The 22,591-nt window shown below is 59.6% G+C and overlaps 10 protein-coding genes across 10 annotated transcripts; 6 read left to right on the top strand and 4 right to left on the bottom strand.

The window, feature by feature from the left end:
- Positions 1-150: 150 nt before the first annotated feature.
- On the bottom strand, positions 151-2,097 carry CMQ_4758 (nucleolar protein 12; the record flags this gene model as incomplete). Its single annotated transcript, XM_014312914.1, has 3 exons — positions 151-1,655; positions 1,945-2,021; positions 2,087-2,097. The coding sequence occupies 3 exons, from the start codon at positions 2,095-2,097 to the stop codon at positions 151-153; spliced, it is 1,593 nt and encodes a 530-aa protein (XP_014168389.1).
- A 616-nt stretch (positions 2,098-2,713) lies between these two features.
- On the top strand, positions 2,714-5,153 carry CMQ_4316 (transcriptional regulatory protein; the record flags this gene model as incomplete). The annotated part of the gene is made up of 3 exons (XM_014312472.1): positions 2,714-4,044; positions 4,097-4,583; positions 4,683-5,153. The coding sequence occupies 3 exons, from the start codon at positions 2,714-2,716 to the stop codon at positions 5,151-5,153; spliced, it is 2,289 nt and encodes a 762-aa protein (XP_014167947.1).
- A 655-nt stretch (positions 5,154-5,808) lies between these two features.
- On the bottom strand, positions 5,809-6,257 carry CMQ_4904 (uncharacterized protein; the record flags this gene model as incomplete). The annotated part of the gene is made up of 3 exons (XM_014313060.1): positions 5,809-5,960; positions 6,039-6,166; positions 6,250-6,257. The coding sequence occupies 3 exons, from the start codon at positions 6,255-6,257 to the stop codon at positions 5,809-5,811; spliced, it is 288 nt and encodes a 95-aa protein (XP_014168535.1).
- An 831-nt stretch (positions 6,258-7,088) lies between these two features.
- On the top strand, positions 7,089-9,803 carry CMQ_4833 (mRNA cleavage and polyadenylation specificity factor complex subunit; the record flags this gene model as incomplete). The annotated part of the gene is made up of 5 exons (XM_014312989.1): positions 7,089-7,534; positions 7,592-8,089; positions 8,154-8,508; positions 8,569-9,604; positions 9,673-9,803. The coding sequence occupies 5 exons, from the start codon at positions 7,089-7,091 to the stop codon at positions 9,801-9,803; spliced, it is 2,466 nt and encodes an 821-aa protein (XP_014168464.1).
- A 176-nt stretch (positions 9,804-9,979) lies between these two features.
- Positions 9,980-10,661, bottom strand: CMQ_4585 (RNA exonuclease; the record flags this gene model as incomplete). Its single annotated transcript, XM_014312741.1, has 2 exons — positions 9,980-10,555; positions 10,620-10,661. The coding sequence occupies 2 exons, from the start codon at positions 10,659-10,661 to the stop codon at positions 9,980-9,982; spliced, it is 618 nt and encodes a 205-aa protein (XP_014168216.1).
- Positions 10,662-10,984: 323 nt separating this feature from the next.
- Positions 10,985-12,616, top strand: CMQ_4501 (rossmann fold protein; the record flags this gene model as incomplete). The annotated part of the gene is made up of 1 exon (XM_014312657.1): positions 10,985-12,616. The coding sequence occupies one exon, from the start codon at positions 10,985-10,987 to the stop codon at positions 12,614-12,616; it is 1,632 nt and encodes a 543-aa protein (XP_014168132.1).
- A 334-nt stretch (positions 12,617-12,950) lies between these two features.
- Positions 12,951-13,601, top strand: CMQ_4535 (major facilitator superfamily transporter multidrug resistance; the record flags this gene model as incomplete). Its single annotated transcript, XM_014312691.1, has 1 exon — positions 12,951-13,601. One exon carries the CDS (start codon positions 12,951-12,953, stop codon positions 13,599-13,601), a length of 651 nt encoding a protein of 216 aa, XP_014168166.1.
- Positions 13,602-15,173: 1,572 nt separating this feature from the next.
- CMQ_4749 (uncharacterized protein) lies at positions 15,174-16,978 on the top strand (the record flags this gene model as incomplete). Its single annotated transcript, XM_014312905.1, has 2 exons — positions 15,174-15,857; positions 15,914-16,978. The coding sequence occupies 2 exons, from the start codon at positions 15,174-15,176 to the stop codon at positions 16,976-16,978; spliced, it is 1,749 nt and encodes a 582-aa protein (XP_014168380.1).
- Positions 16,979-17,790: 812 nt separating this feature from the next.
- Positions 17,791-19,234, top strand: CMQ_4678 (oxysterol-binding protein; the record flags this gene model as incomplete). Its single annotated transcript, XM_014312834.1, has 2 exons — positions 17,791-17,868; positions 18,002-19,234. 2 exons carry the CDS (start codon positions 17,791-17,793, stop codon positions 19,232-19,234), a joined length of 1,311 nt encoding a protein of 436 aa, XP_014168309.1.
- Positions 19,235-20,083: 849 nt separating this feature from the next.
- Positions 20,084-22,270, bottom strand: CMQ_4637 (ubiquitin c-terminal hydrolase; the record flags this gene model as incomplete). The annotated part of the gene is made up of 1 exon (XM_014312793.1): positions 20,084-22,270. The coding sequence occupies one exon, from the start codon at positions 22,268-22,270 to the stop codon at positions 20,084-20,086; it is 2,187 nt and encodes a 728-aa protein (XP_014168268.1).
- Between the last annotated feature and the right edge of the window lie 321 nt (positions 22,271-22,591).

Below are 22,591 nucleotides of genomic sequence, written 5' to 3'. Positions count from 1 at the left end.
CCTTTTGGTAGTGGGCAAATAGGAGTAGGGCTACCGCTGGAGTGCTTCCTTCCACTAACTATACTCCACTAATAACACCTTCTAACGACACTATCCATTCCAGCTCGATAAGCACCATTCAACTACCACCACCACCACCACCACCACATCCTACCGTTTCGTCTTTCCGCGCCAGCTGGACGCCCGCTTGGCCCGCCGCTCGTCGTTGTTGGACGTCTTGCCGCCGTTTTTGCCGGCGCCTCCGTTCTTGCCGGCGCCGCGGCTCTTCTTGCCGCCGATGCCGCCACCCTGGCCAGCACGAGCGCGCGTGCCCTCAAACACGAGCGGCTTGCCATCGGCAGGGGCGAGGACGTCTGCATTGGGTCCAGTGGCGGTGACGGTGCGGGCGGCAGCGCGGCCGAGCAGCTTGGCGGCGCGACCAGCGGCAGACTGCTGTTCGGCCGTAGGCTTGGGAGCGTAGCGAGTGCGCTTGCGGTCGTCGCGACGGGTGTTGATCTTGGCAGCAGCGGCCTGCTGCTGACGCTCGACGGCGCGCAGCGTCTTCTGGGGCGCCTTGCAGCGGCTGACACGCAGCTCACGCGGCAGCAGCGGCGGGAACTTGCGGCCGGCCAGCAGCAGCGCAGCCTCGACGCTGGTCCCATCGACAAACTGCACGTAGGCGAAGCCTTTGCCGACTCGCGTCGCCGGATCACGCACCACGCGCACGCTCTCCACCGCACCCGCGTGCTTGCCAAACGTCCGCCAGAGTCCCTCCTCCACGTCCATGGGCACCTTGAAACGCTTCCGCTTCGTCGGCTCGGCCGGCTGCCCGTCCTCGTCCGTCTTCGCCTCGTCCGGCGTCACCATCACCTCCTCGTCGTCCATGAAGCCAAGGTTGCCCACAAACACGCAGCGTCGGTGGTCCACCGCTGCCGGATGCGCCACGCTATCTGCCCGCAAGTGACGTCCCAGCACTACCGTCCCGTTCAGCTGTCGCACCGCCTGTCGCGCTGCTGCTGCCGTCGAGTACACCGCGTACGCATTCGTTGCTTGCGCCGTAGCTCCCATCACCGCCTTTGTGATGAATGCCGCCCGCTTCGGCATCGCCGCCGTCGCAAACGGCACTGACCGGAACCGCAGGCTCTCCACCGTCGCCAGCACCGGTGTTGGCCCTGCTGGCTTGGTCGTTGCCGCAGCTGCTGCTTCTGACGACTCCTCTGTTGCTGCTGGCTTCACCTCTGCTGCTGCCACTGCTGCCGCTGCTTCTGCCGCCTCAGTCACGGCTGCGTTCATCGCCTCTAGCGGCGATGCTAGATGTGCCAACAACGTCTTCTTGGCTGTGCGCGACGTCACTGCTTCAATGTTCACGTTTGACAGGAACACCGTCCGCGCAGCCTTTTCCTTCTCTGTCTCCGGCACGCCCCCAGCACCAGCACCCGTGCTTCCGGTCTTTTCTCCAAGCGCCTCGTGTACCAACGGCTCGTCGGCCTCGTCGTCCTCGGCCTCTTCCTCCTGCTCGTCGTCCATGTTGACGTCCTCGGCATCCTCGTCCGTCCGGCGAGGACGCTCCTCGGCCGGTGCTGTCTCTCGGGCAAGCTTGTCCATGTATCTGCCCTCTAGGTCCTCTCCTTCGTCACGGGCTTTTCGTTTCCGCTTTCCGAGGCCCTTCTTCGGTTCTGGCTCCGCCGTCTCTACTTCCTCGGCCAACTCGTCCTCTGCCTTGTCGGGAGCCTCCTCAAACTCGTCCTCGTCCTCGTCCTGGTCATCATCATCCTCGTCTTCATCCTCATCTTCTTTCGCTGCCAGTTCCTCTTCGTCTAGTTCCTTCACTGGCTTTGTCTTCGGCGCAGGCCGCGCTTTCGGAGTGATCAGACCAACATACTTCGGCCTATTCTGGGATGCAACCGGCTTTGCCTGTGGCCAGAGTTAGAACGGGCTTTCCAAACTACTGCCAGTCAGAAGTACTCACACTCGTCGAAAACAGTGCATCCAGAGAGGGGTCTACCGCCTTCGCCGACGTGGACAGGACGGATTTCTTGTGTCTAAACACCCAATTAGCTGTCAGCAAGACACACAAAAAACACCCGTAAAAGTAACAGGGACGTACGATGGCGCCATGTCGAATGTTTGCAATTGAGCAGTTGACGTCGAACTGGACTTCTCCCCTAGGCGAAGCAGACAAAAAAAAAAGAGGATAAGCCTGGATTGCGATAACAGAAAATTTCTTATCGAGCGCCAGCCCCAGTGCTCGTATAGCCGGCAGGGGTTGCTTTCTGCCTCCCCACACCGCCCAGATCAGGGATAGTCATTCGCTAGCGCACTCGTCCCCCCAAAGCAGCTGCTTTCGGTGGCCCTCGCGCGCTTTGGGGGGAGCGAAAGAAGCGATCGCGCAAGTGGCATTTCTCTCCGATTTCTCTGCGTCGCCCACGAACTCCCACGCAACTTCCGCCCACCACCGGCTCGCTCTGCGCCCTCTACACGACCTGGGCGGCCCGCATCTGTCTCCAGAGCCGTTTGGCTTCTGAAATATATGTTTTTATCATACCCAGCTTCGGCGGAAGCTCTTCTTCTTCGACATTTCTGCCACTGAAATCGGCTCGTCGTTTTTTCCTTTATTTCTCCCGACTCCATTCGCCTGACCTCCAACCGACAGCCACCCGGAAGCCGAGCGTGGGCTGAGGCAGCCACGGCCCTCCGTCTGATTGTTCTATCCTCCCAACCGCTCCACCCGACGATGGCTGCCAGCGAAACAGCAGCGGTAGCGGTCTCCAGCCCGACCAAGCCGCCCCCACCGGCTGACCCCAGCGTCAGCAACATGTCCAGCCCCCTGACCGAGGTGGAGGACAAGGACGGCGACCCGGACGACATGGACGTCGACGGACTCATGCACAACCCGTCGCTGGTGAGCCACAGCCAGCTGGGCGAAGAAGACGAAGCCGCCTCACAAGCCGCTCAATCACGCCCCGTGTCCGACATGGACGAAGACTCAGCCCTGTCCGAAGCCGACCCGGACATGAACGACTCCGAGGCCGAGACCGAGCGGCTTTACGACACGCCCATCAAGACTAAGAACATCAAGGGCGACCGGGCCCCCGACAGCAGCCCGGAGCTGAGCCCCAGCCGGCGCCTAACATCACACAAGCGGGACCGAAACTTCCAGGCAAGTCCCAGCAAGCTTAAGCAGCAGCTGCGTGCCGACGGCGCCGACGATCGCACCAACGGCCACAGCCACGGCCTAGGTCGCGGCCGGGGCAACGAGGACGAAGACGAAGACGAGGACGAGGATGAGCTGTCGGACATGGACGTCGAAGACGAAGAGAACGAGGCCGACGGCGAAGACGAGGCGTCAGCTGAGAGTGGCCGTCATCGCAAGGCGGCCGTCGACAAGACCGAAGACGCGGCTGACAAGGGGGGAACGGCCGTGTCGATGTCGGTCCGGAACCAGCGGTCCAGCTCGGACACGCGAAAGCGGAAGCGGTCGCCCACCACCGATCCGTCCGAGTCGGACCAGCCACTACGGAAACGAATTGGCTCAAGCGGCAACAGCAGCGGCAGCCACGAGGCCGGTGCCGAAGACGGGGACGAAGACACCACCCGGTCCAAGACGCCAAACGGCAACGGCGCCGACCAGGCCGAGACTGTCAACGGCGACAAGCAGCCCGATCGGGCAAAAGAGGACACGCCTGACGGCGTCAGCAGCGACACGCTCCGCACACGACGATCGAAGCGCGCGAGCGCTAAGAAACACAAGGGCGCAGACGAGGGTGAGGGCGATGGCGACGGCGACGGCGACGAGGTCGTCGAGGAGCCGGAAGACGACGTACCAGAGGACAGAGAGACCGGGCCGGCAGAAGAAGACGGCACGGGACCGGCAGAAGATGACCGGCCGGCCGAAGTAGACGAAGAGGCCGAGGCGGCCCACAGAAACGAAGAAGAACGTATGGGCAGACCAGTCCCCGAGGACGAGGACGACGATGCTGACCGTGATGCCGTAGTGGAACGGAAGAAGGCGGCCTTTGACCAGCTGCACGTGATCGAGAAGCGGTTTGCCTCGTTCCGAGACAAGTAAGTGCGCGGACTCGGCCCGATCGTCGGACCGTGTGCTAACAGAGTCCAGACTCTACCAGGAGCGGCTCGACCAGCTCAACGAAGAGGAGGCGATGCTGCGCGGCGACAACCCGACACACCCCGAGTATCTGGCGATGATGCAATGCGTCGACGAGCGGCGCGACGAGAAGGTGCGGGTGTCGGGGCTGGAGTACCAATTCAGCATGAAGACGCTGCGGGCATGGGCCGTTGGCCGGCGCAGCCAGATCCACGGCCAGTACTTCCAGAACGTGCGCGAGTCGCGTGAGCTCGTGCTCGAGGAGCTGGGCCGCCAGTGGTACCAGATCCAGCACCAGCGCCGCCGCCACGCCAACACCATCCCGGACTATGGCCTGCGCTTCCCAGCCTCGCCAGCCCAGCGGACAAAGGATGCCATCGCGTATAACAAGGAGGTGTCCATCCTGTCGGGCATTGCTAAGTACGAGGGCTTCCCGGCGGCGCCACAGATCCGGGGAGCCTCGAGCGGGCAGGTCGATGATGATATGGGAGCGATTGCAGTGGGTTTTTTTTTTCTATTTTTTTTCTATTTCTTTATCCCTTTCTCTCCTCTATTCTCTTCTCCCTCGTCCCACTAACAAAGACAGCGAGGACGACAGGTCGGCCACATGCCAGCACCCACGGCATCGCCGTATTTCGATGCCGGCAGCCGGGCCAACGGCAGCCTGACGCTCAGCGGTCTGGCCGCAACCGGGCAGCAGATGCTGGCCGACGCCGCCTGGGCAGCACCACAGTCCCAGCCACTGTCCCAGCAGCAGCAGCAGCAGCAGGTCCAGATGCAGATGCAAATGCAGATGCAGATGCAGATGCAGCACCTCCAGCACCATCACACTTATCACCATCACCAACAACAACAACAACAACAACAACAACAACAACAACAACAACAACAACCGCAGCAGCACCAACACCAAGGCGCTGACGGCCAGCGCAGCCAAAACGGCCACGCGCATCACCACCATGTGGCTGCTGTCCACGGCCCTGCTCGCCACCACCACCACATGCACGCCGGCGAGCCGTCCGCGGTGGGCGTGCCGCCAAAGCGCGAAGCAGCCGTGCTCACATCCTAGCTGGAGCGGCACGGGTTCGTCGGACGGCGGCGGCAGCAGCAGGATCCGCCAGGATGACGAAGGGCTCAGGAAGGGTCCCGGCTGCTGCCCACACTCTGCATTGGAGGGTGCTCATTTGGTCGGGGTCTGCGTTCTGTCTGCTACTTTTGCTGTTCTCTCTTTATCTTGCTTTTACCTGCGTCTACGTTTGCTTGGTTTCCCGGGAGTCGACGGCGTGGCATTGTTGGTCTCTTTGTTTTTCTACTCGGTGTCGTCTTCTTGCCTCGTGCATTTAGCTCATCCTAACATCTTCTGACCAACGAGGTCTCTATACATCGCTTTCCCCTCTTCTCGGTGTTTTCGCTTGTCCTTGTCGTCGTGCCGACAGGATAGCGGTAGCAGGGGTCTATATCCAAGAAGCACGCTTTTTGAACTGTTTTTATTCCTCATATGATTTGCAACCAAAACAAACATGGGAGGGGGGTATGATACACGGAGCTCTCTGTCTGGTTCTGGGTCCGTCTCTTGTTTTTTCCTTCTTCCGCCATTTTTCCGTCTTCTCCCCCCTTACTATGATGTATGTACATTCCTCAGCTCGCCAATACCAGCAGAGCCGGGGCTGTCTCAGCTAGGCGTTCTGGTTCTAGTTGTCCTTATCCGCCTGTGTCGTCGGGGTTCATTTTTTGCCGGCTATCGGTGCCGGCGCTTGTAATGCGGCCGACTGCTGCTGCAGCTGCTGCACGCGCTGTTGGATCGACGGCTGTGGCTCGCTGGGCACCTGGACGTCGTCAAATTCGTCCTGGCCGACGACATGGATGGTGTAGGCATCTGTGGTGGTCAGTCAAGATCAGACGGGTCTGCGGACCGGCTCGCAACCACACAGTCACCCGGCAGCAATGTACTCACACACGCCCAGCGTGAACCCCACAATGCCCAGACCCAGGACCGTATTCTTGACCAGGTATGGCCGGCGGGCACGGATCAGAGCCGGCGACTGCCGCAGGCGACGGTCGTAGTAGGTAGAGTGTTCGACGCTGCAACGGAGCGTCGGCACAGACACAAACGGGTCAGCACATCAGCCAGCTCTCAGCCACGGTAGGAAACAGCCGGAACCTACCCAGACATCGTGCGCGGATTGCAGAGGCTTTCCGGTTGGGAGACGAGAAATGACCTGCACAATTTGGTTTTTGCGCAATCGCCGAATCGGACGATGTCATGAAAGTGATGACTAAGCATAGTATAGGTGCGAGTAGCTGTACGTACCTTGCATCTGCAAAATCCGCAGGTGGTACCCTTAGATACATAAGTATGCTAGCCGCTTCCGGCTACTGATTTGTCCCATCTGTCGTGTCGGCCCCAGTTTCTCTTTCGCGCAGGGCGAAATCCTCAACCCGTGTTCTGTGAAGCAAGCTTCTGTGGTGATCTTCCGCAGGTGTCGCCCATCCCCAACGCTGGCCTCTTTTCCCACCTCCTGTTCTGGTCGTATGGCGCCGCGATTGTGACAACTGACAGTCAAATACCCAGCAAGCAGGCAACCTTCCTTTCTCCCTCCGTCATTATTCCTACAACAGCTTCCTGCCCGCAATCAACAGTCTGCAGATGCTGTAAGGCGTTTTTTCTTCCTTACCTATTCGCGCTCTTTTGTTTTCGCAACCCTATCTGCCGGACCTCCGCCCCGTTTCGGCTCGTCGACATCGCCTTGGGCTACTGCTTTAGCAACGCGCTCTCGCGTCGTCTGTCCGGCCGACTTTCTCATCGCAACCAACCGAACAATCCGACAGGCTTGATCAGCTGGCGACTTTCCCGCGACCTCGTTATCAGACTTGCTGGCTCCTCTAATTGATATATATCCTGCCACATCTGCCGTCTGCTCCGTAGTCGTACCCGCTGTCGCGGCGACACACTCCAACAAACGTCTTGGTCCTGCTCTGTTAGCCTCCAGCCAACCAGCTCGCCATGGCCACGGCCTCGGCTACCAAACCGACTGGTGCAGCCATGCTAGGGATCTCGTCTGGCGGGACGGCCGCAGGTCGCTCGTCTCTGTCGGCGTCGTCGTCGTCCTCGGCCGTGCCATCGTCAGACTCTGTGCAGGAGCAGATCCGTCAGCTCAATGACGCCCGCAAGCTCGTGCTCGCAAACGTCAGCTACTACCCGACTATCGTCCAGGGCATCCTGCCCATTCTCAGTCCGGCCTCTCTGCCGCAGCTGCGGCGATGGGGCGCCGAGTTCCTGGCAGAGGCATTTGCAGCCCCAGCACTGCCGTCGCGCGACAAGGAGACGCTGAGCCTGTTGGTGCTCGAGAGCCTCAAGGGCATGGTGGAGAACGCCAACGAGGATGCGCTCGTGCTGCAGAGCATCGTGCAGGCGGCCGCCAGCATCTACCCGCTGGTGATGCGGTGGATGTAAGTTCCCCCCCCCCCCAAAAGTACGAGTGCAGGCCTCGTCGATTAACTCGCCAGCATCAACAACTCGTATGACACGCCGACATGGGAGCGCATGACAGCGATCAAGTCACGCATCCTGCGGCTGTGGGAATCGCCGGTGCCGTCAGTGCAGATATGCTGCATCAAGTTTGCGCAGCGCGTGGTCTTGGCTCAGACTCACGGCGTCAACCAGGAGCACAAGCGTGATGGCCTCGACATTTCGCTTGGCCTCATCTCGCAGGGACACCCGCTGCTCGACCCGCGACACCTCGAGGCGGAAGCGACGGGGCTTCTGGACCGCATGCTCGGTGTCTTGCAGGACAACAGCAGCGATGCGCTCATCGTCGATGCTACGCTCAACACGCTCTCGATTCTCATCCGCACACGACCAACGACGTCCAGCCGGGCCATCAATGCGATCCTCAGTTTTAACCCGCTGAAGCTGGCCAGCGGACACATGACACCAAGGACACGGGTCGTGGTCAGGTCGATGGAGAAGACGACGCGGATGCTTCTCATCCACCTGACAAAGCGGTATGTTTGCACGTCGGCAAGGCTGCCCGTATAGCATAACACGACCTAACTTTTGCTGTCACAGGGACCCACACAACCCTTTTAACGCACGGATACACCAACACATTGAGCGGCTCATGCGGTCGCGGGCGGAGATGCTAGACGACGGCGGGCGCAAGCGGGCGCTCGCAGACCAGCAGGCGGCAGCATATGGCGACACCAAGCGGCAGAGGCTGGCGACAGGAGCGGCAGCACCGCAGATGGTGGAGATCAAGCCGCTGGCGCCGGGGCAGAACAGCTTGGCAGACATCTTTGCGCTGACGTCCAATGCACAGCAGCGGGCGTTTAGTGCATCACAAGTGCCACTAGATTTGGCAGCCAAAATCAGCGTGTCGACGCTGGCGCGAGTGGACCAGCAGCTGCTAGACCGTGCCATCCAGGTAAGATAGGAAGAGATGCGAGACGCATGCAGACGTGTACGGCAATGCTGACAGCAACAGGGCATTCGCGACCGGTTGGTGACGCTGGAGGCTGCCTCGACGCATCTGTCGCTGCTCAACCCCGACACGACGCCCCTCGATGTGGCAGACGACGACGACGATGACTACGAGCCGGACTTTTCGACGGCAGAAGACGCGGAGCAGATCCTCAACAAGTTCGACATGGACGACGGGACCGGGCGGGAGGTCGGCAAGGCAGACGTCGGAGCGGCCACGGCAGCAGCAGTAGTAGCATCGTTGGCGCTGGGGGCATTCCATCTGCCGGTGGCGCCGCCGCTGTCAGCAGAACAGGCAGTGAAGGTGGGCGAGGCGACGGTGGCACGAGTATTTGACACGATGCAGTCGTCATCGGACGTGACAGCAGCAGCAGGAGGAGGATCGTCGTCAGGGGCTGTAGCGTTGCGCAAGGCAGGCAAGACAGCTGGGCTGGGCCGCGTGGCGGCGAGCTCTTTCGACAGAGAGTCATGGACGACGATTCTGACGCGACTGGCGACGCGGTCATTGAGCGGACTCGAGGGAGAGGCCGAAGAGGAGGACGGAGGGGGTGACGAAAAGGCGGTGACTGCGGCGATCAAGAGAGAAGGTTCGGACCGTCAAGCAGGGACGCTGCTGAACGACAGCATCCGAGAATCGCTGTTCCGATATGTGCTGGAGGACTTTCGGAAGCGGATCGACGTGGCAGTGGCCTGGCTTTGTGAAGAATGGTACAACGACCAGCTGGAGCGCAAGTACGGCAAAACAGAAGGCAGCAGCAGCAGCAGCAGCAGCGACATGGGCGGACGACACTACGATAAGTGGGCGCTGCGCCTGCTGGACGGCTTTCTGCCGTATCTACACGGACAGGACAATAAGGTGCTGACGCGGTTTCTGAGCGAGATCCCGACATTGAGCCGCGGGCTGCTGCAGCGCGTCAAGAGCCTGTGTCGCGACCCGTCGATGGTGCCGGTGGCGCTGACTAGCCTGCTCTATCAGCTGATGATGCGGCCACCGGCACGGGCGCTGACGCTGGACACGATGGAGGAGATATGGATTGAATGTGAGTGAGAGAGTGTGTTGCAGGAGACCGAGTGAACGAGTGAACGAGGTGATGCTGACTAAGCACAGACGAGGATGCACGACCCATGGCGACCAAGTATCTGGACAAGTGGCGGCCAGGGTTTGTGCAAGGACAACGAGCGGCAGAGGAGAGCAGCAGTGCGGAAAAGGCTGAGGGAGTGGCAGTGGTGGCATCGTGAGGGGGCTGTCGTTGCGGGAGAGCAAATTACGTAGGACGAAGACCGGGTTATTTTATTCGGTATCACGTGTATTGTATTGTTATGGAACGGGATTGCAAGGGACAAACCAGCAGGCAAGAAAGCCAGCAGGAGGAAAATAGCCAGTGGGCTAGCAAATGGGTATGTTGTGCGAGTGTCTAATTCTGTGACCGGGCGAAGATGGTGTCTTTGTAGAAGCGAGCCTCGGCGATGCTCTCGAGGATGTCTTCACGAGCGCGATGAGTGCCAGTTTTGGGGGGTGGTCTGAAGGTGTGGGATCCTGGAGCGTCACCATCGTCCTGGCCGGTCTGCGTTCCGGGCAGCCAGCGAGCCGCGGCCTCCTTGATGGTGCTGACATCGAGAATGCGATAGTGGAGGTGTTCGATGACGGCGGCATAGGGCTGGCGGCGGAGGAACGCGCGGTCAGCGTGGACGCTGTTGCCGGCGAGCAGGGCGACACGGGGAGTGGGCACGCGGGCGCGCACGTAGGCGAGCAGGCCAGCAGCAGCGGCCTCGGGCGAGATGGTCGAGGCGAGCACAGCTTCGGTCAACCCGCTGGCACCGTGGTGATCGGTGCACCAGGCGTCCATGCGGGCGAGCGCGGCGGCGGCATCAGGCACGTGAACGACAGCGCCCCAGCCAGGGTCGTCGGGCACGACGGGACGCAGGTGACCATCGGTGACGAGACAGTAGATCTCGAGGATCTGGTCCGAGTCGGGATCGAGACCGGTCATCTGTGGGGTTAGCTGGGTAAAAGGAGAGAAGGTTCAAAAACAGTCTCGGCCAGACTCGACCTACCTCACAGTCAATCCAAACAAGAGGGGCCCAGGGATCGGCCATGATGTCGGCACAGCGCGGTGCTGGTCTGCTGCTGTCGTTGTTGAAGCATCACGACCGACTATTCAGACTTTTCCAAAGAGACAGTGCGCATTTCCTTCCTATTTCGTGTTCTACCGTAGTAAAGCGTCGTCCTTTCCTAAACAGGTGCCGTTTTACAGAATGTGGGGCAGGCCCACAGCGACTGCCGATCTGGGCCATTGGACGATTACTCCGTACAGCGGTGTTATCTCTGGAGACTGGCTCACTCACCTGACGGAGTACGATCCGACGGTCTTCAGAGCAATACCTCCAACAACTGCTCTGCCTCCAGGAACACCCTCACCATGTCTAATAGCGATGCGGAGCCTGACGGTGTAGGGCAGCAGCATTCAGCCAGTCCGCCGCGCATCCTGATCATCGGAGCTGGCTCGCGCGGGCAGACGTACGCCGAGGCAACGGCCAAGTCGACGAACGGGGTGGTGGTAGCAGTGGCAGAGCCGGACGCATACAAGCGCGGACAGCTGGGCCGACGACACATCTGGGGGGACGGGCAGCCGGGTGAGGGGCAGTCGTTTGTGGGATGGCAGTCGTTTGTGGCCTACGAGAGGAGAAGGCGAGAGGGCCAAAACAAAGACAAACGAGCCGAAGGCGAGGACCAAAAGGACCAAAAGGACCAAGGAGTCGATGCCGTCTTTGTCTGTGTGCTAGACGAGCAGCACCGCGCGGTAGTTGAGGCGCTGGCAGCACTGGGCGGGCTGCACGTGATGTGTGAGAAGCCGCTGGCGACGACGTTGGCCGACTGCGTGGCCATGTACCGAGCACTGCAGCAGCAGGGGCCAGCAGGGGGCGGTGATGTGCAGGCACTGTTTGCGATCGGACACGTGCTGCGTTACAGCCCACACAACCGGCTGCTGCGGCGGCTGGTGCGCGAAGAGAAGGCGATCGGATCAGTGTTGAGCGTGGTGCACACGGAGCCGATCGGCTGGTGGCACTTTACGCACAGCTATGTGCGCGGCAACTGGCGGCGCGAGGACACGACGGCGCCAAGCCTGCTGACCAAGAGCTGCCACGACCTGGACGTGCTGTTGTGGCTGCTGAGCGCGCCGCTGGTCGGCAGCCATGACACAAAAGCCCACCGGCCGGCCACTGTCTCGTCGTCGGGCGCGCTGCAGATGTTCCGGCGCAGCCGCAAGCCCGCCGCAGCCGGCACGGCCACCAACTGTCTCGCGTGTGCGGCCGAGCCTGACTGCCTGTACTCGGCACGGCGCATCTACGTCGACGGCCAGCTGCGCGGACTCGCGACCGGCAACCACGGCTGGCCCGTCAGCATCGTGGTGCCCGACATCGAGGACATTGCGACACGGCGAGGCGAGGCAGCCGCACGGAACACGCTTCTTGGCCGTCTAGCCGATGATTACGATCGCGGCCGCACGCCCGACAGCGTCGTGGCTGCACGCAACTGGTTCGGCCGCTGCGTGTTCGAGGCCGACAACGACGTGTGCGACGAGCAGGTCGTTGTGGTCACGTGGGACGACGAGCCCGACGACGATGCCAGAAACACCAAAACCGCCAAGACCGCCACCTTCCACATGGTCGCCCATACGGCCAAAATCTGCGAGCGCTACACCCATCTCTACGGCGAGCACGGCGAGATCTACGCCGACCAGACCGCCATCACCGTCCAGGACTTCCGCACCGGTACCACCACCGTGCACCGACCGCAGGCCGAGACCGAGACCGAAGGCCACGGCGGCGGCGACACCGGACTCACCCGTGCTTTTGTGCTCGCTGTCGACCGCGTCAAGAACGGCGGCTGGCCGATCGACCGCGCCCAGCGCGAAATCATCGGCTGCACGCTCGACGAGGTCCTACGCAGCCACGCACTCGTCTTCTGTGCCGAAGCCGCTCGCCGCAGCCGTACCGTCATCGACTGGGATGACTGGTGGAAGCGAGAGGTTGGTGTCGTCGTCGTCTAGTACAGAGAAGACGTCGATGCGGGGAAGCTGGAGACCCACTTATTTTGGTAATACACCTAGCTGGCCGAGGGCCCCGTTGTTCACTAATCAGCATGTCGACCACCATTGAGCATATGTAATCAGAAGGCTGCGACTGCCATGCCTCGGTGCTTTTCGTGGCCGTATAAGAGCTGTGGCCGGGCAGGTGCTGCCAGTCGTAGTTGCTAAGAACGTCTTCTGCGTCTTCTGCTGCCGTTCTGTCCGTTGAGTCCATCTCCATCATCGAGCAACAGGTCGTTTAGTTTGGTCCATCCGTACTCTGCTCAACACCTGCCAATATCTGGCCATCATCCCAATGGCCGCCCTCGAGGGCAGCCTGCCGGCTGCCTATGACCGGGACGTCGACCTGGACGACCCCGACGCCGATCCGCAGAGCGAGAGCATCAACATGGACGACGTCGAAAAGGCGGCATCGCGCCATGATTCTAGCACAGACGCTGCCGTCCAGCCGGCCTTTGACTGGGCAGCCGACCCGGCCAACCCGTATAACTGGCCCGGCCGCCGCAAATGGGCCCAGGTTGCCGCCATCGCCTCGGTCGGTTTCCTGACGTCAGTCGGCACCTCCATCATCAGCCCGGCCACCTTTGCCATCCGCGATGCTTTTGGCCTCCACAGCACTACTGTCGCCCTGCTGCCCTTTTCCTTTTACGTGCTCGCCCTGGCTCTCGGACCCGTCGTCGGTGGCCCGCTGTCCGAGACCGTCGGCCGTCTGCCCCTGCTTGCCGCTGGCACGCCACTCGGCCTGCTCTTCACTGTCGGCTCTGCTCTCTGTCCGACCAGCTCACTCGCCGGCCTCTGCATCCTTCGCTTCCTCGCCGGCTTCGTCCTTGGCCCCAGTCTCGCCATCGCCTCCGGCATCCTCACCGAGACTTTCCGGCCCGTCGAACGCGGCCTGCCGTCAGCCCTCTTCATCGTCACGCCTTTCCTAGGTCCAGGCATGGGGTAAGCATTTTGTTTCCTCGCTTCGCTCGTCTTGTCGCTTCTTCTCCTCGCTGACCAACAGCCCCGTCTTAGGTGCTTTCGCCATGCGAAAAGGCTGGTGATGGACCCAATGGACCCTCGTCTTCTTCGCCACCTTCTCCATCATCATCATCGCCCTCTTCGCCCGCGAATCCTCTGGCCTCGTCTTCCTCTCCATCGTCATCGGCTGTCTCCTCGGCCTCGTCACCATCATCGCCTGCGATCTCTTCCTCTATCGCCGCCGCTTCGTCCCCCGCTTTCCCCCCCATCAAGTCCCCCCCGAGCACCGCCTCTATGCCGCCATGCTCGGCAGTCTCGGCATGCCCGTCGGCCTCTTCTGGTTCGCCTGGACAGCCGACCGCCACGTCCACTGGGCCGCGCCCGTCGTCGCTATCGTTCCCTTTGCCTGGGGCAACATCTGCATCTTCATCAGCCTCATGCAGTACCTCGGCGACACCTACAGCGGCTCCATCGTCGCCAGTGCCGGCAGCGCAAACTCGCTCGCCCGCTATACTCTCGCTGCCGCCTTCCCCCTCTTCACCCTGCAGTTGTATCGTCGTCTCGGCATTGGCTGGGCCAGCAGCCTACTCGGCTTCATCTCTGTCGCCCTTCTGCCCGTGCCCTGGCTGTTCTTTCGCTATGGGCCGGCCATTCGCAAACACAGCCGCTATCAATCGTGAGAGAAAGGGAAATAAGAGAGGGAAGAGAGAAAAAGAAAGATAGAAAGAGAGACAAAAGACTAATGTCTACCTGTTCTCCGGTTGTGTACAATTATAGATCTTCAATGGCCCAATAGATCCACAAAGATGTCACTTTTGTCGTGTCTGTTCTTCGGTCTCTGTTCCTCGGTCTTTCCCTACTTGGGATCCCTGTCCTGCTCGCTCCTGTCAGCCCCTGTCATGGAGGCTCCCGCCCGCTAAGCCATAATTGACCTGGTCGGCTTCCCACCACTGTGGCACGCCTTGCCCCATCCAGCGGCAGATTAGTCGACTGCTTCGGCCTGCTTGCGCGTCCGCACGCAACGCCTTTCGCGTCCCCTCTTCTGACAAGTGCTTTTCTCGGCCGACCTCGTGCAGCCGTTGTCCCGGTCTCATCTCGCCATTCGTCATGTCCGATAGTCTGTAATAATCGTATTAATAAATAGCCCCCAGGCCCTCCAGAACCCCGACCAGAAGACAGATGCCCGCATACTCCTCCTGTCAGCTCATCCTCTCATGGCTTCGGGGTCCGCTTCCTCCTGAACACTGTGGAGCATACCAGAGATGGCCCGAGAAAAGGCGACAACAATTTGACGGCTGTGGGCGAAAGGGAGTGTATTTGGCCAAACCCGCGTGGGACTCAACACGAGCTGCCACAACCTGTTAAAAGCTCCCCCCTTGCTCGTCTGCCGTTCCCTTGCCATGTGCCGTTGAGAAAAGGGACTGTGTCTTTGCTCGACCGAGAACCCTCATCCTTCTCCTGCTCTTGATCTTGCTCCTTTGCGCTCGCGTCTTTTTCTTCCATACTCCGACCCTCAGTCTCTCATTTCACCCTCACTCCTTTCCCCAAAGTTCATGCCATGCAGCGACTCCTTTCCCTGACCTACGGCCGCTGGCGGCTATGGCCTCTCGCCGTCTTCCTCTGCGTCTGGATCACCGCCATGTTCTGTCTGATGCTGCCATATGATAGCGTTCTTCGCCAGTCCATACGCTTTAATGCAATGCGTGCTTTCAACAGTCTTGCAAGCCCCCCGTGGTCGCCTGAGATGTGGATGCCCTCCGATGCTGCTGCAACTACCAACACCGACAACCCTCCAGTAGTAGCCATGTCCGACAATGTCCGTCTCGCCCAGCATCACTCGCAGTATCATGTCCGGCCGTACGACAACATCGGCCTCATCATCAAGAGCGGCTACGGCACTCGTCACCGCGTGCCTGCCCAGATCAACGCCCTAGGTCTGCAACCCCACGCCGAGGATGCGGGCAACGTTGTCGTCATCGGCGACTTCACCGGGCAGATCCGCTACAACATCACAGACAACCAGAACATAACCCTGAACAAGTTCACAAACAGCACAGCCACTGCCACAGTCGCTGTCCACAACGTCATTGCCGCCGTGCTTGAGAGCCGCGCCGTCGGTCCGCGCATCCGGTGTCCGCGTGCCATCAAATATCGCGGCCTGTCAGCAGCGATCCACCGCGGCAACGACGCCGAGGCCGTGAGCATCAGCCGAGACTATGGCTGGGAGCTGGACGCCATGAAGGTAGGCCGAACCGAGTCCAATCATGGCCCACCTCCCCTTCCCCGCTAACAATGCAGTTCATCCCCGGCCTTGAGCTCGCCTTTGATGTCATGCCCAATAAGGACTGGTATGTGATGATCGACGACGACACCTTTCTCGTGCCGCCGTCGCTGCACGGCTTTCTGGCCCGTCTCGACCCAGCCACGCCGCTGTACATTGGCAATGCCGTCGGTGACTTCCGTCTGCGCTTTGCCCATGGCGGCTCGGCTGTCGTGCTGTCGCGTGCCGCCGTCGCCCTGCTATTGGATGACCGTGCTGCCGTCCACCAATCGTATGTCGAGTCGCTGACGGCCACGTTGGGCGACCGCCTGCTGGCCAGCACCCTGATGCATGTCGGCATCTACCTGGATGAGCGCTTCTCCCACCTCTTCAACGGTGCCCGTCCTCATGACACTCGCATCAGTGCCGATCGCTTCTGTCTGCCACTGATCTCGCTCCACGGCCTGACGGATGATGCTCGCATGGTTGACACCGGCCGCCACTTTGACCAGGTCAACGCTGGTGGCAACAGTAACAACAGCAGCAACAACAACATCCCGAGCCCCCCTTTTGCCTGGGGCGACCTCTGGCCACTGTATGGCCGGCCCACCGTCGCCGCCCTGCGTCGCCAGCCGATGCGTAGCGAACACGACTTTGTCGGCCGCCCGGGTGATGACTCGTCCGCTGCCAACCTCGTGTCCACCACTGTTGCTGACGTGCCGTCGGCCGAGATGTGTCGCGCCATCTGCGAGAGAGGCCTCGACGACAAAGAACCGAAAGGCCCACAGTCATCAACCCAGCAGATCCAGGGACAATCCCCCCCTCACAACAGCCCCGTCAACGTCGACGGCACCTGTCTCGCCTGGACCTGGGACGGCCAGGCGTTGACCTGCACGACCAGCCCCTGGTTCGTCATCGGCGTGGACTCCCGGGACGAAGACGGACACACGCCCGTTCCGTCCACCACCTTCTCGGGCGTGCCGGCTGCCCGCCTGCAGACCCTCATTGACCGCTGCAGCCGGCGCAGCGGCGTGGCCTGGGCCGCAACTGACTCAGGCTATTATGCGCTCGTTCGGTCGGACGCAAACGATCGATCAGCATGAAAGCAATAAAAGAACAAATGAATACGAAAAAGATGAAGGTTGTTGCCTAGACCATGACCCTGTTGTATCTTAATATTAATTGTTCCCCGTGACTAATGGAAGAAAGAACCCCGACATATTACTCCGTACTCGCAAGAGGCACACGATCGTGCCTGCCGGATTGGGTAATTGCTAATACGCGAGGCAGGTGCCGTGCACTCCTCTTGCACAGCTATGCATGCCCCGTCTCCGCCCGCAAGCTCCACACACATGGATGACGTAGGCATCCTCTTGCTTCTATGCATTCTTTGTCGCCTAGACTATTAGGAGACGTTCCATATCCCACTAAAACACTAAAACCTCACTGTCCTGCGCCGACTCTCCTCCGATTCTGCCGGCCCCTGGCCTTCCAATTTGTTGGGTCGTCCTCCTTAAATCCCTCTGGAGCCTCCTGCAACGTACGTCCCGTCCTATATCCCTCTCTCCTACTGCCATCCTACTCTCATTTCTTTTTCTCGTCGTGCCCCTAATACCTTTCCGTCCAATTCACCACCTACTGCCGATCAGCCTGACAAAGAACCAATTTCCCAGCTCCATGCAACCACAAGCTCCATCGACCCTTCCCCAGCCAGCGATCTAGCGGCCCACCCCAGCCCCTGCCAGCCAAGCCATATCGACGCCGGCGCGTGACCCATAATTAAAAAAAGCTGCCTAGAGGGCCTCTCTGTCCTCCCCCAAAAGCACATATGCATTCGTCCCCCCAACAGAAGGCAAAGAAGTCCTTACCTCTCCATCTACCCAAATTCCCCTTTCGCCATCGCTCCAACTCTTCCATGGATTCCACCACCTCCGCACAAGGCTCTGCCGGTTCGTCAAGCGCGAATAGCAGCAGCTGGACCGCATTCCTCAAGGTAACTTACTTCCCGCATTCGGTCCTTCAGGCTTCCTTGGAGCTTTCTTCAGGCCTCAAAACCCTCTATATGTTGCCTGCGTATACTTCAATGGCCGAGCTGCCCCATCGTGCTGACTCTGACCTGCCTGCAGTCGATTGCATCGTTCAATGGCGACCTCTCCAGCCTGACGGCCCCGCCCTTTATCCTTTCAGCCAAAAGCTTGACTGAATTCAGCTCCTACTGGGCCGAACACCCGGCCATCTTTGCTGCCCCGGCCAGCGAGCCCGATCCCGAAAAGCGCGCCGTCCTGGTGCTCAAGTGGTTCCTGACTACGCTTAAGCAGCAGTATGCCAGCCGCAGCGAGCAGTACGGCAACGAGAAGAAGCCGCTCAACCCCTTTCTGGGCGAGCTCTTCCTCGGCCGCTGGGAAGACGAAGAGTCCGGCACCACCGAGCTTATCAGCGAGCAGGTCAGCCACCACCCGCCAGCCACTGCCTACAGCATCACCAATCTTCCCACCGGTGTCCATTTGGAGGGCTACAACGCCCAGAAGGCCTCCTTCAGCCGCTCCATCAACATCAAGCAGATCGGCCACGCCGTCCTGACCGTTCCCGTACCAACATCAGCCACACAAACACCCGCGTCAGCAGCCGTCAACGGCAATGGCACCACCGATACTTACGTCATCACGCTGCCGGCCATCCACGTCGAGGGCCTATTTGTCGGCGCCCCCTTCCTCGAGCTGGAGGGCTCAACCTACATCACATCGTCCACCGGCTACACAGCGCGCATCGACTACTCCGGCCGCGGCTGGATCAGCGGCAAGAAGAACAGCGTCACTGCCGTGCTGTACCGCACTGGCAACGAGCGCGACGTGCTGTACCATGTCTCCGGCCAGTGGACCAAGGCTTTTGACATCTTCAAGGGCCCTGCCAAGAGCCAAGACCTTTTCATCAGCTACACCCCCGAGTCCAAGCCGACCACCCCGCTGATTGTCGAGCCCATCGAAGCCCAGCACCCGCTCGAGAGCCGTCGTGCCTGGGCCCGTGTTGCCGCCGGCATCGCCAAAGGCGACCTCGACGCTGTCGGCCTCGAGAAGGGCAAGATCGAGACCGCCCAGCGCGAGGAGCGTACGCGCGAAAATGCCGAGGGCCGCGACTGGACCCGCCGCTACTTTACCGACGCAGCTGCCGGCCGTAGCACTGCCAGCGATCCTGCCCTTGCTGCCCTTGGCAGCGCCGCCGGCCTGTCCGCCAATGGCGACTGCGACAAGACTGGCGGCCTCTGGCGCTTCGACAGCGCAAAGGCTGCTGCTGTCCGCCAAAAGGGGCCCCTGTCCGAGGCCGAGGCTGCCGAGCTGGCCAAGCGTCTTCTAGGCCAGTAGGCTGCTACGTGGGTGGACCTTTGGCGCCTAGTCCGGCGAAAAAGAAAAAAAAAAGAAAAAACCCCGCCGAAACAACAACAAAAAAAAGGGATGTCGCTTCTCGCCTGATTATGTACCAGTTCTCCTATCGTTTATGCGCTTTTTTATCCCTTTCGGCCTCGTTCTATGACGATGGCTCGCGTCTGCGTCTGCGTCTTGCATCTGTGTCTTGTCTTGTATAGAGAATTGGGAGCCAGGGTAGGATATCTAAACGGGGCTCATTTAATTGTGGGTAGGAGAGGTAGGACAGGAATTATACTCCGTACCGTAGTCGTCTACTATAATTCAGTCATAATATTATTTTCACGCCGGCTTGCTGTCTACTAGGTATACCGAGAAAGATTTACAATGAGCGGTGGTTTTTTTGCTTATTCTTTTCCTTGACTAACAACTAAACAGAGCTCATGTGCTTCTTTTTTAATGCCGTTAACATGCTAGAACTGCGCTGACACTGGACCCTCTTTGAATCGTTCCCGCTATGGTTTCATATCCCTAGAACCATAAACATGCGTAGGCTTTTCTACCCTTTTCCGCCCAACCCTCTGTCGTTGATGATGCAATTATGGATTGGCACAATATGAGCTGGCAGATAGTAAAGAATGGGGGAGGCCGGAACGGGGATGGGAAAGAGATCCATCTAAATGAAAAGAAACAGAAGAATATAAAAAAAAAAACTCACCCGAAAATGCTTTCTCACATGCGCAAGTCGATGAATTACGACACTCGCAAAGACAGCTCTAGGCTTAGGATCCCAAAAAAAACGGCTCTTCTCCCTAGACCACATGTAGACCCTTTTTTAAGCCGAACCATCTATGTCACGCTCCAGTCACGCTCCAGCTCGTAGAACAACAAGTACACTTCTCTCTGCATCCCAAGCACCTCGCGCGTGCTCGCCTCTCGCACTCTCTCATCGCTGATACGCCACCACTGGTCATGGCTAGACCGCTTCTTACGCCGCACAGAACTAGCATCACCAGCCTTGCTGACTGCCTTCTTTCCACTCTCAGCCGCCGTGTTGTTTGCTGTGCTGCTGTGTCCATTGCTCCCCAGCTGTAGTGCGGAGATCTGGCTTATGCTATTCGTCCGGCTGCCTTTACGGCTGCCACTGCGAGTTGAAGATGTGAGTCGCGACAGCGTGGACCGCGTGATCGATCGCAGGCTAGACGTTTCGGCCACGGCGTCTGCAGCAGAGTTGTTGTCCCTTTCTCCCTGCAACATGTCGCGAGGCGCCGATGTGGGTGCAATCGGTGGTACAAACGAAGCAGACTGCCCCCGAATACTGGATGTCCAAGAATCTCGTTTTCTTGACAGTCTTGACCCGTGTTGACCAGACGGATCAAGAGGCAGTACCGGGCTGCCAGCTTCAAAAACCGTCGGCGGTAGATTCGCCACAGAGGACACGGGGCTGCTGTTTGTCGTGCTTTCTTTGATCAGCGTCACCTCGGAAGACCCGAGTCTCGGCGTCGTTGCGGCCGGGCTCGGTGACGGCGAATATACCGTCGACACGGCGAACGTGTTAGAGTTCGAGTAGGGCGCAGCGATGGTCTGCCGCCGGAACGATTCGTAGTGGCCGCTGTGATGACTGCCCTTGTGCGTGACGAGCCCAAGAAGCTTGTACATCCGTCTATGAAGCAAGCCGCCAAGTGGCAGCCGCTCGGGGAAAGCCACCTTTGCCGAATTCTTCTGCGACGTGACATCGTAGATAGACCGCGACAAATGAATGGCTAGCACCTTTGGGAAACTGACCACACGGAAGTGTCGTGCAATGCGCCGCTTTGGCGCGTACCGCACATCGGGGAGAGTAACATCTGCAGGCGGCTTTTCAGGATCTGTATCGATGGCCGCCTGCAGCTCATCTATGGCACGTCTGGTCTGCTTCCGGAATGGCTCGGATACTGATTTGGCCAGCTCAATCTCGAACATCTGCTTAGCATGCAGCAGCCGGCACTTCTCGCACTTGAAATCGTCAATGTACTCCGTCTTCAGCATTGTATCAAAACAAGCGCTCAAGGATGTCGACGAGACTTGTGGAACGTTGAGCGTCAGCGTGCAAAACGCCTGCTCTGATGGTCTTGGCCTAAAGCCGCAGGTGAGACACTCGATCTGAGACTCAATCTTGCCCTCCATCGGAAACCCGTCTTCGTCTTCGTCCTCCTCGCGTGCCAGTCCGTTGACAGCTTCGGAACTGCTTGGGGCCGACCGCTCTAACTTCTGTCCTTGTGACCCATGTTGCCAGTGTTGTTCTGTCCTGTCACTAGATGCAGCATCGATACTGGCCAGCTTCTCTCCAACGACACCCGTATCCAGCTGTGCCGTCGCTGCCGCAACTGCAGCATCTGTCGCCCGCGTTGAACCTGCAGCTGCGGCCTCCATTACGGCCTTTTGTCGTGCATATCGCCTCGCTCGCTGGCCTGCATGATATTCGTCACACAGACGTTCGGCCACGATTTGTAAAAATTCTTGAGCGTCCTGCTGCTGCCGGCTGATTCGCTGACGAAAAGCCACCTCAAGCACACGGACAAATGGCATGGCCGAGATCGTCTTCTTGACAATAGGCCGCTCGTTGAGCTGGTCGATCATGTCCTTTAAGCCCTTTGTGACCAGACCAGCCTGTAGGCCCTCGATCTTCCAGACCGGTATGGATCGGCGAGGCACGCTCGTACCATCAGCCGAGGGAATGGCGACGTCTTCGGGGACTGCTTCGGTGTACACCCCTAAATTGTCTATCTTGCGTCGGTGGGTTTCGCGAATGAGGTATATTCGCAGATCCCCTAGACCAGCCAGGGCCTGCAAAACCGAATTGATGAAACAGTCATTGGCGGCATTGTAGAGACCGACAACACCATTTTTGCGACTCGTAAGCGACGAGAGTGGATTGCTGGAGCCGGAGGGATTGCTGTCGATGAGATATGTGGGCGCAAAGACGTAGACAAGGGCAATGGTGGCCAAAGAGGCCCCGGCCGCGTAAGTCGCGACAGTGAAGCCTTTTTCTGGCATCTAGCACGGGGTATGGCCACTCAGCCAGGCTGCGCTTCGTGGTTGGCACAGAGGGTTAACCTCGGCGAACTGGGGGTGGTGCTGAAGGCCTTGGAGAAGGATTGAACCGCTTTTCTGGGGTTTGTCAGAAGCGGTGGTGCGGAAGACTCGGGGCCCGGAATAAACCAGCAGCTAACTTAAAATTTGCGGGGGTGGATGAGAGGCCGTTTCTGTATGGTCGTGGGGTCCCCTTTTTCTCCGAACCAGGCAGCAGTCTGCCGGCTGTGAGCGAAATTAGCATAAGACCACTCCCTATAAGCCCTAGCCTTGAGTTCGGTTTCT

The sequence above is a fragment of the Grosmannia clavigera genome (genome assembly GCF_000143105.1).
Source record: "Grosmannia clavigera kw1407 unplaced genomic scaffold GCSC_97, whole genome shotgun sequence".
NCBI lineage: Eukaryota > Fungi > Ascomycota > Sordariomycetes > Ophiostomatales > Ophiostomataceae > Leptographium > Leptographium clavigerum.
This window is presented reverse-complemented; position numbering and strand designations above follow the sequence as displayed.